Here is a 16,077-nt window from a genome sequence, read left to right on the forward strand (position 1 = left end):
CCGGAAAAAGGCAACTGCAACACTTGCACCAAGCAAGGCTATTCCCAGTGATTCCTCACTGCCGCCAGCACGCGAGGTACTGTTCCAAAAGTGCCGATCAAATCTCTGCCTTCCCTCCCCCCTCCCTCACACAGGTGTCCATTCTTCATATAAGAACATAAGAAATAGGAGCCGGAGTAGACCAGACGGCCCATTGAGCCTGTCCCGTCATTCGATAAGATCGTGGCTGATCACTGACTTCACCTCCACGTTCCCGCAAGCTCCCCATACCCCTTGATTCCCCTTAGTGCCCAAAAATCCATCGATCCTCAGCCTTGAATATCCTCAACAACTTTGCATCCACAATCCTCCGGGGTAGAGAATTCCAAAAATACACGGCCTTTTGTGGGAAGAAATTTCTCCACATCTGAGCCCTAAATGGCCAACACCTCATAATGAAATCTTTGACCCTGTGTTCTAGCTTCCTCAGCCAGTGGAAAGAACCTCTCAGTGTCTAATGCTTCATATCTACCCAGGAAATGAGTGTTGACAAATTGTTTAACCATTGGGGGTGGGGAGATAAGCTCGAGTGAATTGGAGACATTTTGACGGGAAGAAGATAACACTCAGGCAAAATTAAACCCCCTCCAATGAACTAAACCACCCCCTCCCCCACTGCACTGGACTAGCCCCCCATGACTGAATTAAAATCCCCTCATTGAACTATCATTTACCTCACTGTCCTCGTATTAAAAGGAGAGCTCGGACAGTCGCCTGTTACATGCCGCACCCAATGATCAATTGTTCTGACTTCAATGGAACTGAATAATGGGCAGCCAATTAAATATCGTCTGTTTTGTGCTACTGCCGAGGATGAATGTGTATATACACACACACACATGCACACGCGCACGTGCACACACGCACACACAAACGCATATCCACACACATGCACACACACACATGCACAAACACACAGACCCACAGACACAGATTGACTGCGTTCACTCTACCCCAGGGTGCTCTGCTCGATGCCCGCTCGGCCACTGATATCTCTCACTTCAATCACGTGCCACTTGACTTTGACACTTTCTTACTTACATGCAAGTTGCAGTTCCATTACCGTGTGACTGGCAGCTTCCACCATTAACACAAGGATCCACAGTGTTTAAACATTTAAAACCTAGAGACAAGGAAAATGGAAGTATATCAGCGAATGGCATTAACTCACAGGGAAGTAACATTAACTAAACCCCCCCGCATTGAACTGAGTCCCACACTGAATTAACCCCACCCACTGAATGAAACACCCCCTGCACTGAATTAAACCCCCTCCCCTCCCAGTGAATTGAACATCCATCCACTGGTATCAATACTGATTAAAATGCCAGCTGACTAAACTCACTGTCAATGCTCAATGTTCAACTCTCAGTTACCCTCCCGCTCCTCCTGCAAATTCCGGCAAGGATGAGCATCGGAGGGCACTGGCTGCCACAATCTTGGCACAAAAGCTGGGATGCCATCCATGGCATCTCAGGGGCCCACGTGCTCAGTTGTATATTGGAGCTTCAAATCCTCCCCAGCCTTCTGACTTAGAGGCAGGGGTGCTACCAATTAGCTGACACTTAGGAGAGAGGATGAGGTAAATTAAGATGCAGCGATGAGTTGATACCTGGCTTGGGTTGTAAAACCCTGCGGACTGCAGGAGGAAGGGAAGCGTGAGGGGCATGTGGGGATTCACAGTTCGGAGGTTCGATCACAGAATGAGTTGGAAGGAGGGAGACAGTGCATTGAAACTTCGAGATGCAAGAATGAGAATATGCAAGTTGGGCAGTGCATTTTGCTAGTGTACAGGTGACTACCTGCTCTCTGTCAAGTGTCTCAGGTTCCTCTGTGAAATGTGAACTAAATGCATGCTTCGCTCCAAGCTAGTGTAGATCCATAGCACAATTCGATACGGGATTGGCTCAATATCATACTAAATGAGCAATCTCAACTCAACAAGCTCGCCAGATCAAACACTTTCAAAACACTGCATTATCAACGTTACCAGCCCCACCACCACTATAAATAGAAGCTTCCACATTTGCACCATCTGGTAGTTGTATTCAAGGTGGAGATCCTAATCAGCAGCCATTTAAAAGGGATTTGTGTGCTGCAAACCCCTTTAATGGGGTCCTGATTGGCATCCTTTTTAAAGAGATACTTGCATGATGAAGGCAACTTTTACAAAGGGAGTCTCACCATCAGAACCCGTTATAAAGAAGAGAATCTCACCATCAGGATGCCATTTAAAGATAGAGTCTCACCATCAGGACCTGCTTTAAAGAGGGTGTCCCACCATCAGGACCCCAGTTGAAGAGGGAGTTCACCATCAGGACCTGCTTTGAAGAGGGAGTTCACCATCAGGACCTGCTTTGAAGAGGGAATCCCACCATCAGGACCTGCTTTGAAGAGGGAATCCCACCATCAGGACCTGCTTTGAAGAGGGAGTCCCATCATCAGGACCTGCTTTGAAGAGGGAATCCCACCATCAGGACCTGCTTTGAAGAGGGAATCCCATCATCAGGACCTGCTTTGAAGAGGGAATCCCACCATCAGGACCTGCTTTGAAGAGGGAATCCCATCATCAGGACCTGCTTTGAAGAGGGAATCCCACCATCAGGACCTGCTTTGAAGAGGGAATCCCACCATCAGGACCTGCTTTGAAGAGGGAATCCCACCATCAGGACCTGCTTTGAAGAGGGAGTCCCACCATCAGGATCCCTTTTAACGAGGAGGACTGATGGCTGCTGAGTAACTGGATGCAGCCTAACTAGTGCTGGTTGCCGCTTAGCCTTTCCAAGCCTCTGCTTCCACTCTGTTGCTGTCTGCTGTGAGCTCCTCCTCCATCATTCCCATTGGCTGCTGTAGCACAGATGCGTCCCTCTTCTAAACCTTGAGTCATTTTACTCAATTTAAAAGGTGCCACAGTTACTTAGGATGTAGGTAGGTTCAGACAATGAGTATTGCAGTGTGAGGAAACATGGGATGTGGATGTTGCTCCCAAGGCCAGTATATCCCTAATTGCCCTTGAGAAGGTGGTGTGAGCTGCCTTCTTGAGCTGCTGAAGTCCATGTGGGGTAGGTACATCCACAGTGCTGTTAGGGAGTTCCAGGATTTTGACTTGACAACAGTGAAGGAATGGCAATATAGTTCCAACTCAGGATGGTGTGGGGCTTGGAGAGGAACTTGCAAGTGGTGGTGTTCCCATGCACCTGCTGCCCTTGTCCTTCTAGGTGGTAGAGGTCGTGGGTTTGGAAGGTGCTGTCTAAGGAGCCCTGGTGACTTGCTGCAGTGCATCTTGTACTGCTGCCACAGTGCATCGGTGCTGGAGGGAGTGAACGTTGAAGGTGGTGAATGGGGTGCCAATCAAGTGGGCTGATTTGTCCTGGATGGTGTCGAGCTTCTTGAGTGTTGTAGGAGCTGCACGCATCCAGGAGAGTATTCCATCACACTCCTGACTTGTGCCTTGTAGATGGTGGACAGGCTTTGGGGAGTGAGGAGATGAGTTACTCGCCTCAGAATTCCTAGCCTCTGACCTGCTCTTGTAGCCACAGTATTTATGCGGCTGGTTCAGTTTGGGTTCTGGTCAATAGTGACCCCCGGGATGCTGTGGTGGGAGATTCAGTGATGGTAATGCCGTTGAGTGTCAAGGGGAGGCAATCAGACTTTCTAGTTGGAGATGGTCATTGTGTGACACTTGTTTGACCATTGACATTAAGCTTTTTACAGAATCGAGACTGGCACTCCCAGTGCAATACTGAGTGAGCACTACACTGTCGGAGATGCCATTTTTCAGATAAGGCATTAAACCAAGGCCCCATCTGCCCTCTCAGGCGGTACTATTTCGAAGAAGAGCAGGGGAGTTCTCCTTGGTGTCGTGGTCAATATTTATCCCACAATGAACATCATTAAAAGAGATGATCGGGTCATTCTCACATATGATGTTTGTGGGAGCTTGCTGTGTGCAAATTGGCTGCCACGTTTCCTGCATTACAACAGTGACTACACTTCAAAAAGTACTCCATTGGTTGTGAAGCACTTTGGGACATCCTGAGGTCATGAAAGGCTTGATATAAATGTAAGTCTTTTTTTTAACCTTCCTTTTCCCTCCTGTTGCATTAGCTGGCAATGAGAAGCTGGCAAAGCTCCAGACACATCATTATCAGTTCACTCATTGACCTTCCAGCCGGTATCCTCTGATCCCTGTGACCATTATGTGCACGCATATGTAATCATGTTCATTATCCCTTCCCAGATGGGCTAATAAGCTCAACGTTGGAGGCTAATCAACGTATAGGCGACTTCAAAGGAGCGAGTGTGATACTGGATAAATGTTCCAGATTGTACAACATCCTGGGTGGATGGGGCTCCTCTCGGCTTCTAACTACAGTCTGTGAAACTAAACATCCTCCCTAACTCTGCTTCACAGCCACAGTAACTGAGCTGAAACCCTTAATTTTTTTATTCGTTCTTGGGATGTGGGCATCCCTGGCTAGACCAGCATTTATTACCCATCCCTATTTTCCCTTGAGAAACTGAGTGGCTTGCTAGGCCATTTCAGAGGGCATTTTAAGAGTCAACCACATTGCTGGAGTCACATGTAGGCCAGACCGGGTAAGGACGGCAGATTTCCTTCCCGAAAGGACATTAGTGAACCAGATGGGTTTTTACAACAATTGTTGTAAAATGGTATCATGGTCACCATTAGATTAGTTTTTTTAAATTCCACATTTTATTAATTGAATTTAAATTTCATCATCTGCTGCGGTGGGATCTGAACCCATGACCCCAAAGCATTAGCCTGGGCCTCTGGTTACTAGTCCAGTGACATTACCACTATGCCACCGCCTCCCCGCTGTGAGGGTAATGGCAAATTAAAGCAACCCCTCCCCCATAGTCAGCCATGGCTCACTCTGGCAGCTCTCTTACCTCCTGAGTCTGAAGGATCTGGGTTCATATTCCCACTCCAGCAACTCAAGCATGAGACAGTACTGTGGGAGTGCTGCACTGTTTGAGGTTCCATCTTCCTGAGGCCTTATCTGCCCTCTATTTTGAAGAAAAGCAAGGAGTTGTCCCCAGTGTCCAGGACAATATTTATCCCTCAACCAACATCATTAAATAACATATCATCTCGTCCTTTTTAACATTGCTATTTGTGGGGCCTCGCTGTACTTAAATTGGTTACTGCATTTCCTACATTACAACAGTGACTCTACCTCAAAAAGAATACAATAAAGATCTGTAATACTCTCTATATTACAGGCCTTTAGTATAGAATGTAAATAGAACTTTACTGCTGTCTCTCACCCTTGTATAGCATAGGGTGCAGTATAGATATATATAGAGCTTTAATACTCTCTCTCACCCCTTTGACATAGAATGGAAATGGAATATTCTTATAAGAAAAGTTAACATGTTCAGTAATCCTGCACTCACAGTATGCAGGACTGATTCAATTTAATATTGGCTTTGATTCTCAGAATAGCTTGGCTTGTCATCCTATGACCGTAATGTCAGTGCACACCACATTATGAGGAGTCTGTGTTCAGGGGACATATGTGCATGTGTGCATGCATGGGTGTGCGTGTGTGCGTGTGCGCAGTGTAACTGTGGGCTCCAGTCAGGGATGGTTACTGTGGGTAAAAAGGGGAGTGCAATGTGCCATTCTTTCTGTGGTGGGCTAGCTGACAGTAAGATACCAGTGTCTGCTCTAGCGTGGGAAAGAGACAAGAGGCCGAACTGAGGTTAGCAGTCAGAGTCAGGGCTCAGGCTTGGGACTGACACAGGGCTGGCAGTGATCCAGCAGCCAGACACTCACCACTGAGAGCCAGTATCAGCAGAAGGGCTGGTGGCACTAGAACTGCACAGCAAGAGTATGACACAGAGTGTGACACCTTTAATTCAATAGGGAATTCAGGAGAAAACTTTACCTAGGATGTGAAGAATGTGGAACTCGCAACCACAGGGAGTGGTTGACTCAGATAACACAGATACATTTAGGAGGAAACTAGATTAGCGCATGTGGGAGAAAGGAATAGAAGGACGTGTTCATGGGACCAGATAAAGAGTCATTTACAGCACAGAAGGAGGCCATTCGGCCCATTGAGTCTATGCTGGCTCTCCATGGAGCTGGGCAGTCAGTCCCACTTCCCCTACTCGATCCCCATAGCCCTGCAAGTCTATTTCCTTCAAGTGGCCGTCCAATTGCCTTTTGAAGTCATTGATTGTCTCTGCTTCCATCATCCATGTGGGCAGTGAGTTCCACTACCACCTGCTGCTTAAAAAATGTTCTTCCTCATATTCCCCCTGCATCTCTTTACCAAAACGCTCGATCTGTGCCCCCTAGTCCTTGTACCATTTGTTCATGGGAACAGTTTTTCCTTGTCTAACTTATCTAAGCCTATCATAATCCCGTAAATTTCTATTAAATCTTCCCTCAATCGTCTTTGTTCTAAGAAGAACAAATCCAGCTTTTCCAACCTTGTAATCTTGTAAGTAAAAACCTCCATCCCTGGAAGAGTTCTGTTAAATCTCCTCTGCACTCTCTCAAGGACCCTCACCTCCTTCCTGAAATATGGTGACCAGAGCTGGCCACAATACTCCAGTTGGGGCCTCACCAGAGCTTTGTAAAGGCGCAGCATAACTTCCCTGCCTTTGTACTCTATGCCTCTATTTATGAAGCCCAAGATCCCATATGCTTTACTAACCACTCTCTCAATATGTCCTGCCACCTTCAAAGATCAATGCACGTGCATCCCCAGGTCCTTCTGTTCATGCACATTCTTTAGAACGGTGACATTAAGTCTATATTGCCTCTCCCTATTCCTTCTGCCAAAATGCATCACCTCACGGAGAGGTAGGAGGAGGATTGTGTGGAGCATAAGCACTGGCCTGGATCAGTTGGGCCTGTTTCTTAGTTATAACATTACTACATAATTCTAAGGAAAGCAGGACAGTCACCTTAGCTCCTCTCACTGCCCTTTATCTATCAACTTTTTGATCTTTCGCTCGCATATTTCTTCCCTACTCCGACTATCTTTACTTCCTCATTCCTTCCCCCTTTCTTTCCTCTCTCGTCTATCTTATTTCCATTCTTTCTTTCTTTCTCTCCTGTTTTAGAGAGCTGCCGTGTTCAGTGGTTAAGAGTCAATCACATTGCTGTGGGTCTGGAATCACGTGTAGTCCAGACCAGGTAAGGATAGTAGATTTCCACCCCTGAAGGGCATGAGTGAACCAGATGTGTTTTGAACAATAATCTGGCAGCTTCATGATCATTATTAATGAGACTAGAATTTTTATTCCAGATTGATTAACTCAAATTAAATTTCCCCAGCGACCATGATGGAATTCAAACTCATGTCTCCAAAGCATTCATCCAAGCCTCTGGATTACTAGCCCAGTTCCTTCCTTCCCTCCCTTCCTTCCCTCCTGCCCTCCCTCCCTCTTTCTGTCCATCTATTTATCTGTTGATCTATCTTCTTTTTATGTAGTTGAACTGTTTAATTTCTCCAATGCAACAACAATAAATTGGATTTGTTTAGTGTCTTTAACATAGGAAAAGGTTCCAAGGAGTTTCATGGAGATGTTAAGATCATAAGATCAGCAGAAATAGGAGCAGGAGTAGGCCACTCGGCCCCTCGAGCCTGCTCCGCAATTCAATAAGATCGTGGCTGATCTGATTGTAGCCTCAGCTCCACTTTCCTGTCTGCCCCCCATAACCCTTGACTCCTTTGTAAATCAAAAATCCATCTAACTCAGGCTTGAATATATTCAATGACCCAGCCTCCACTGCTCTCTGGGGAAGAGAATTCCAAACATTAATGACCATCTGAGAGAAGAAATTCCTCCTCATCTCCGATTTAAATGGGAGACCCCTTATTTTGAAACTGTGACCCCCTCGTTCTAGATTCCCCCACGAAGGGGAAACATCCTCTCAGCATCTACCCTGTCAAGCCCCCTCAGAATCTCATATGTTTCAATAAGATCACCTCTCATTCTTCTAAACTGCAATGAGTAAAGACCCAACCTGCTCAACCTTACCTCATAAGACAAGCCCTTCATCCCAGGAATCAGCGAGTGAACCTTCTCTGAAATGCCTCCAATGCAAGTATATCCCTCCTTAAGTAAGGTGACCAAAACAGTACACAATGCCCTAGGTGTGGTCTCACCAATGCCCTGTACAGTTGTAGCAAGACTTCCCTACTTTTACACTCCATCTCCCCTTGCAATAAATGGCAACAGTCCATTTGCCTTTCCAATCACTTGCTGTACCTGCATGCTAACACCCAGATCCCTCTGTACTGCAGCATTCTGCAGTCTCTCTCCATTTAAATAATATTCTGCTTTTCTATTCTTCCCATCAAAGTTGACAACCTCACATCTTCCCACATTATACTCCATCTGCCAAATTTTTGCTCACTCACCTAACCTATCTATAGCCCTTTGCAGACACTTTGTATCCTTCTCACAACTTGCTTTCCTACCTATCTTTGTATTGTCCGCAAATTTGACTACAATACACTCATCCCCTTCATCCAAGTCATTAATATAGATTGTAAATAGTAGAGGCCCCAGCACTGATACCTGTGGCACTCCACTATTTACAGTTTGCCAACCTGAAAATGATCCAATAATCCCGACTCTCTGTTTCCTGTCAGTTAACCAATCCTCTGAACCTTGATAATATATTACCCCCAACATCATAAGCTCTTGTCTTGGGCAGTACCCTTTTATGTGGCACCTTATTGAATACTTTTTGGAAACTCAAAGACACTATTGCTATTGGTTCGGCTTTATCCACCCTGCTTGTTACATCCTCAAAGAACTCTAACAAATTTATCAAACACTTTCATAAAACCATGTTGACTCTGCCTGATTGTATTATGATGTTCTTTATGTCCTGCTACTACTTCCTTCATTTTCCAATGACAGATGTTAGGCTAACTGGCCTGTAGTTTCCTACCTTCTGTCTCCCTCCTTTCTTGAATAGAGGTGTTATATTCGCGGTTTTCCAATCCGCTAGGATCTTTCCAAAACATTCGGAATTTTGGAAGATTACAACTAATGCATCCACTATCTCTGTAGCACTTCTTTTAAGACCCTAGGATACAGGCCACCAGGTCCAGGGAACTGGTCAGCCTATAGTTCCATTAGCTTTACTGGTAGTGATAGCGATTGTTTTAAATTCCACCCTCCCTTTTGCCTCCTGATTTTCTGCTATTCTTTTTGTGTCTCCTACTGAGAAGACAGATGCAAAATATTTGTTCAAAATCTCTATCATTTCCTTATTTCCCCATTATTAATTCCCTGGTTGCATCCTCTAAGAGACCAACACTTACTTTAGCTATAATAAAAACAAGAAATACTGGAAATACTCAGCAGGTTTGGCTGAGTGGAGAGAGAAGCAGAGTTAACCTTTCAGGTCAGTGAGCCTTCATCAGAATTGGCAAATATTAGAAATGTAAAAGGTTTTAAGCAAGTAAAGCGGGGGTGGGGCAAGAGATAAGAGAGAAGGTGTTGATAGGACAAGGTCACAGAGAATAACTGACCAGAAGGTCATGGAGCAAAGGCAAACGGTATGTTAACGGTGTGGTGAAAGACAAAGTGTTAGTGCAGAGAGGGTGTTAATGGACAGAAAAATGAGCAGCCTGGCCCCAAGCACAAACATGAAAAAATACAGTGGGTAGGCACAGTAGAAACAAACGAAACAAACTAACATAAAATAAACACATAAACTATAAAAATAACTAAAAAATAAATAAAAAGGGAAGCCCGTCAAACTCCGAAATTATTAAACTCAATGTTCAGTCTGGCAGGCTGTAGCGTGCCTAATCGGTAAATGAGGTGCTGTTCCTCGAGCTTGCCTTGATGTTCACTGGAACACTACAGCAGGCCCAGGACAGAAATGTGGCCATGAGAGCAGTGGGGGCGGGGGGGGGTGGGGGGGTGGTATGCTGAAATGACCAGCAACCGGAAGCTCGGGGTCATGCTTTCAGACTGAGCGGAGGTGTTCCGCAAAGTGGTCACCCAATCTGCGTTTGGTGTCCCCAGTGTAGAGGAGACCACATTGTGAGCAGCGAATACAGTATACTAAATTGAAAGAAGTACAAGTAAATCGCTGTTTCACCTGAAATGAGTGCTTGGGGCCTTGGATAATGAGGAAAGAGGAGGTAAATGAGCAGGTATTACACCTCCTGCAATTTCAGGGGAAGGTGCCCTAGGAAGATGATGAGGTGGTGGGGGTAATGGAGGAGTGGACCAGGGTGTCGCAGAGGGAACAATCCTTCAGATACTTTAGCTTACTTTAGCTTACTTTAGCTACTCTCTTACTTTTTATTATATTTGTAGAAGCTTTTGCTGTCTGTATTAGATTTCTTGCTAGTTTACACGTACTCTAATTTCTCCATTTTTTTAAACAGGTTTTGCTGGTTTCTAAAATGTTCCCAATCTTCTGGCCTCCCACTAATCTTTGCAGCACTGTGTGCCTTTTCTTTCAATTTAATACCATCCTTAACTTCCTTAGTTAGCCAACTATTGGTGCATCCTTCTCATCGAGTCTTTCTTTCTCAATGGAATATATCTTGATTGAGAGTGATGAAATATCTCCTTAAGTGTCCGCCACTGCCTCTCTACTGTCATACCTTTAACTTATTTTGCTAGTCCACTTGAACCAACTCTATCTTCATAACCTTGTAATTGCCTTTACTTAAGTTTAAGACACTGGTTTCAGACCCAAATTTCTCATCCTCAAACTGAATGTGAAATTCTATCATGTTATGATCACTGTTGCCGTGAGGATCCTTTACTATGAGATCATTAATTAATCCTGTCTCATTACACATTACCAGGTCTAAAATAGCCTGCTCCCTGGTTGGTTCCAGAATATATTGTTCTAAGAGACTGTCCCGAATACAGTCGATGACCTCATCCTCCAGGCTACCTTTGTCAATTTGATTTGTCCAATCTATATGAAGATTAAAATCGCCCATGATTATTTCAGTATCTTTCTTACATGCCCCAATTATTTCTTGATTTACACTCTGTACTACAGTGTGGCTACTGTTAGGGGCCTATAAGCTACTCCCATCAGTGACTGCTTTCTTTTGCTATTCCTTATCTCCACCCAAACTGATTCTACATCTTGATCTTCTGAACCAAGATCATTTCCTACTACTGTACTGATCTCATCCTTTATTAACAGAGCTACCCTACCTCCTTTTCCTTTCTCCTTATGCTTCCAAAATATCAAATACCCTTGAATATTTAGTTCCCAGCCTTGGTCACCTTGAAACCAGGTGTCTATAATGGCTATCATATCATACGCATTTATTTCTGTTAAAAAAGACCGGTCACTGAGTCAGAAGAAGCAGATGTCAGGAGAGGAGTCTGAAAGCTTGGTCAAAGAGCTGGGTTATAAGGGCAGATTTTTAAAGAATTATAGATGGAGATAGAGAAGCTAAAGGGTTTAGGGAGGAAATTCAAGAGGATGGGGTTAGATGGCTTAAGGCACAGCCACCAATGGTAGGGTGAAGGGAGTGGGGGATGGGAATCTTTTTGCTTTCTACCCTTCCAGTAAGTACCAAACTTCCTGTGCACACACCCTGCTCTCAGAAATCCCCTGAGTCAATGTTTTATTTTACTTCCTTTCAATGTCCTGTCATTTTCAGTGAAGGACAAAAAAAGTGTTATTCATCAATATCTTCCTGATTAGGTTTCCAGAACAAAAACTGTCTTGGTCAGTTTTTTTTTAGGATTGATGTAGTAGAGGATATTGTGACTTAATTTACTGAGCAAAATAAGAACAAGAGGAGGAAGTGAGTAAAAACACACCTTATCCTGCATGCCTTATCCCAAACAAACATTCATAGATTGCCAAAGAATGGCCCATTATACTGTGAGAGCTGATGTGATTCCCCAACCTACAATTCCGTGAGCCAATAGTAAATATGAGGTGCTTCAACTCGTTTAGAATGCAAGAGTTCCTCCTCCAGTGTTCTCCTCCGTTCTATTCTGAGAGCACTTGTGAGGGCAGTTCCGTCATTTACCAATACTCACCTGGCACTTTGCCTAAGCAGCCATTCTTATTGTGTGAGCCCAGTCCAGCTATTCAACCACAACTGGTGTTGAGCTGCAACAACATGCAAGAAGCAAAACAGCATCGGGACAAAGCAACTCACTTGATTGACACCCCATCTACCACCTTCAACATCCACTCCCTCCATCACCAACACAACGTGGCAGCAGTGTTTACTATCTACAAGATGCACTGCAGCGAATCAACAAGGCTCCTTCAGCAGCACGTCCCAAACCAGCGACCTCTACCAGTTGGTGCATGGTAAAACCACCACCTGCAAGTTCGCCCCCCAAGTCACTCATCATTCGAACTTGGAACTATAATCATGGTTCTTTCATCGCTGCTGGGTCAAAATATTGGAACTCCCTAGCTAACAGCACAGTGGCAGCACCTGCACCACACGGGCTTCAGCAGTTCAAGAAGAGGGTCTTCTCAAGGGCAACTAGGTGTGGACAATCAACACCAGCCTTGACAGCAACACCCACATCCCAGCGATAAACATTAAGAAAAAAGAAAGACATGACAGCCCAGCCCATATCTGTCCTCACCTAACATTTGCACAAATGTGCTTACTTTCCCACTAGTGCCACTGCACAGCAACCGCAGCATTGGAGCTCTATCTAATTGCACCATCACCACCACCACCCCCCAGCCAGGTCCCTAATGTAACACGATTCACCCTGTAACTGCTCTCTTAGTATGAATCCCCCAGATTTTTATTTGAAATCTTCCAATGGTCTTCAGCCTAGCAGCCTCCTCTGAGAATCTGTTCCACGATTTTAAGGAACGTTAGGACCAAGAGTAGGCCATTCAGTCTCTCCAGCCTCTGCCACCATTCAGTTCGCTCTTGGCTGATCTGCACCTCAATTCCATTTACCATCTTTGTTCCATATCCCATAACCAACAAAGATCTATCAAGCTTAGTGTAGGAAGCTGCACTGTCCTCTGCCATCCATAGCCTTTTGGAGAAGTGAGTTCCAGATTTCCACTACCCTTTGTAGGAAGAAATGCGTTCTAATGTCCACTTGTTCCTGATAATTCCATTAGAGGAAATATTTAGTGAATCCTTTAAACAACTCAATCAGATCATCCCTCAATCTTTTACATTCAAGGGAATAGAAGCCACCTCCGTCTTCCTAAAGTAAATGTTGCCTAAATGTTTCATTTTGACACATCTTGTCTCCCTTCGAACTGCGCATCGGAATCTGTAGAATATGCAGCACAGAAATAGGCCATTTGGCCCTACCAGTCCATGCTTATGCACCACTCCAGCCTCCTCCTGTCTCTCCTTAACTAACTGCATCAGCATAACCCTCTATTCCCTTCTCGCTCATGTGCTTATCTAGCCTCCCCTTCAATGCATCTATACTGTTCGCCTCAACCACTCCCTGTGGTAGCGACCTCCACATTCTCACCACTCTATGGGTAAAGAATTTGCTTCTGAATTCCCTATTGGATCTTGGTGACTATCTCATACTGATGGCCTCTAGTTTCACTCTTCCTCACAAGTGGAAACGTTGTCTCTCTCTGTCAACTCTATTGAAACCTTCTGGAATTTTGAAGACCTCGTCATCTCGTCGGCCTTCTGTTTTCAAGAGATACGAGACCAACCTGTTCACCCTCTCCTGATATACATATCCCCACATTTCTGGTATCATCCTTGTAAATCTTTTTTTTGCACCCTCCCTGGTCCCTCGATGTCGTGTTGTACACAGTATTCCACGTGTGGTCTGATCACGGGTGCAGACAGGTTTAACCAAACCTCTTTACTTTTCAGTTCAATCCCTATAGAAATAAACACCAATGCTTCGATGGAACCAAATTCAGATAGCCCATCTTTTTGGCGGTTTAAATGTTGGGCTGCTGTTGAACCCTAGTTACAAAGCCTGGCAGTTTGCTCTCCTTCATTGAGCACACACACTGCTCGCTGGTGACAGCTACCGTTCAAATCCACACAAACCACCAACCCATTCAAACTGCGACCGCTTTTCACCAGTTCCTGAGACTCTAATCAGTGCATAAACCACATCTTGAATACAACCCATTCCGATATATCTATAGATACATACATAGGACGTGAATGGACAGATGGATTGAAATAAAACTAATTTCATTGGAACGTGATCCCAGAGATCGCTGGCTGTTTACTGGCCACCCGTGAGAAAGCTATTCCCGTCGCCCTGCTGTAAGGAATCTGTTCCCAGCAGATAAATGCACACAGATTTGTAGTGGATCTACACGGTGGCACAGACAGTTAATGATTGATCCAGGCGTGCTTCCAGTGACAGGAGCTCCCTTTACAATGTACTTATCTTTTCCCACGCCCAGTTAACTATGCGGATCCGATAACCCTGTTCATTCAGCGTTAGCAGGGATGCGGTTTACTAACGCGATTTTTCCTTTAGCTGATTTATTTTGTACATTATAGCATTGATTTTCCCACCACTTTGAGCTCAATTTGTATTGCGAAACTGACCACTGGTTCAACTTGTGAAACTGACATGTCATTTGCCAGTTCTGATGAAAGGTCACTGACCTGAAAATGTTAACTCTGTTTCTCTTCCCACAGATGCTGCCGGAGCTGCTATTTCCAGCCCTTTCTGTTTTTAGTTCAGATTTCCAGCATCTGCAGTATTTTGATTTTATGATATTACCTGTTATTTGGTTTGTGAAACTAACGTGTCTTACTTTGTGGAACTGACCACTGTTCAACTTATGAAGCTGACATGTTATTTTGTGAAAATGACTACTTTGCCAAGTTACTGAAGTTTCCAACATTTTATTTGTATCTGTGTGTCTGTTTCTCTGTGTATGTCAATGTGGCTTTGTGTATACATGTCTCTGTGTATGTGTGTATCTCTGTGTGTGTCTCTCTCTGTGTCTGTGTGTGTGTCTTTCTGTGTGTCTGTTTCTGTGTCTGTTTATGCATCTGTGTGTGTGTTTGTGTCCCTACCTGTGTGTGTGGTTGTGTCTGTGTGTGTGTGTGCCTCTGTGTGTTCTCTTTCTCTCTGTGTCGGTTTGTGTGTCTGTGTGTATCTGTGTGGTGTCTCTCGCTGTGTCTCTGTGTCTGTCTGTGTGCGCGTCTCTGTCTTTCTGCGTGTCTGAGTTTGTCTCTGTGTGTGTGCGTGTCTATCTTTCTGTTTGTGTGTCTGTCTCCATCTGTCTGTGTGTCTGTCTGTTTCTCCGTCTATCTGTGTGTCTGTGTGAGCGTCTGTCTTTCTCTCTGTGTGTCTATGTCTGTCTCCATCTATCTGTGTGTCTGTCTGTCTGTCTGTCCTTCCCACCTTGAGAACTTGGCAGAATCAGAAGCAGGATTCCCAGCAGGTGCACCATCCCTCGCGCCAAAAACTTCCAGCTGGTCGGAAAGGTTCATGCAGCGAAACAACAGCAAAAATAAATAAGTAAAATCCCAGCAAAAGGCATCCAAACGGAACTCCAAGAATTGCGAGGAATGATCCCCAGACTCGAGAGCCGAGCGCTTCTGTCGGGAGCTTCTCTCGGATGGCCCCGGGCTCGCCCCCGGGCACTGTGTGCGTCTGAGAGCGAATCTGAGCTCTCAGTCGCTTAAAGGAAACGATCCCACGACCTTTATTGGGACCCTGCCAAATGCAGCCCGAAGTGAAGCGAGTGTGTGAGCAGCCGAGATTGGAGAGGAGGAAACGCCGCTGATTTCTAAGTGCCTCCATATCACATGGACACTTACAGTGACTGAACCCAGGGCAGAATGGGAGAGACAACGAATGCCTGGGCTTGTCTCACTGTCTGATTGCTAACCCTCCAAGTACAATCCTGAGGCAAAGCGACAGTCAGCCCCAGGTGTCCCGGTGTCTTGGCTAACATTCCAGCTTCAAACATCACGGCCAAAAAAATAAAACACAAGACAATGAACTGGGCACTGATCTCATTTTATTGCAGCCTGGCTGTGTGCAATTTGACCGCACCATTTGTGTGCGGACGAAATAGCATTGAGCGGCACGGAA

The 16,077-nt window shown here is 45.1% G+C and overlaps 1 protein-coding gene across 4 annotated transcripts in view; it reads right to left on the reverse strand.

The window, feature by feature from the left end:
* The window catches only part of LOC137346178 (neurogenic locus notch homolog protein 1-like), a 237,142-nt gene extending 221,496 nt beyond the window's left edge, over window positions 1-15,646 (reverse strand). For all 4 annotated transcript variants that reach the window (XR_010968669.1, XM_068009563.1, XM_068009562.1 and 1 more), the window contains exons 1-2: window positions 15,382-15,646; window positions 1,081-1,162 (exon numbers count right to left, since the gene is read on the reverse strand). Coding sequence is in view for 3 of the 4 variants with exons in the window: in XM_068009563.1 (XP_067865664.1) it covers window positions 1,081-1,162; window positions 15,382-15,430 (131 nt within the window). In the remaining variant the exon portion in view is untranslated. The remainder of the gene's footprint in view (window positions 1-1,080; window positions 1,163-15,381) is intronic.
* Between the last annotated feature and the right edge of the window lie 431 nt (window positions 15,647-16,077).

The sequence above is a fragment of the Heterodontus francisci genome, chromosome 29 (assembly GCF_036365525.1).
Source record: "Heterodontus francisci isolate sHetFra1 chromosome 29, sHetFra1.hap1, whole genome shotgun sequence".
NCBI classification, from domain to species: Eukaryota; Metazoa; Chordata; class Chondrichthyes; order Heterodontiformes; family Heterodontidae; genus Heterodontus; species Heterodontus francisci.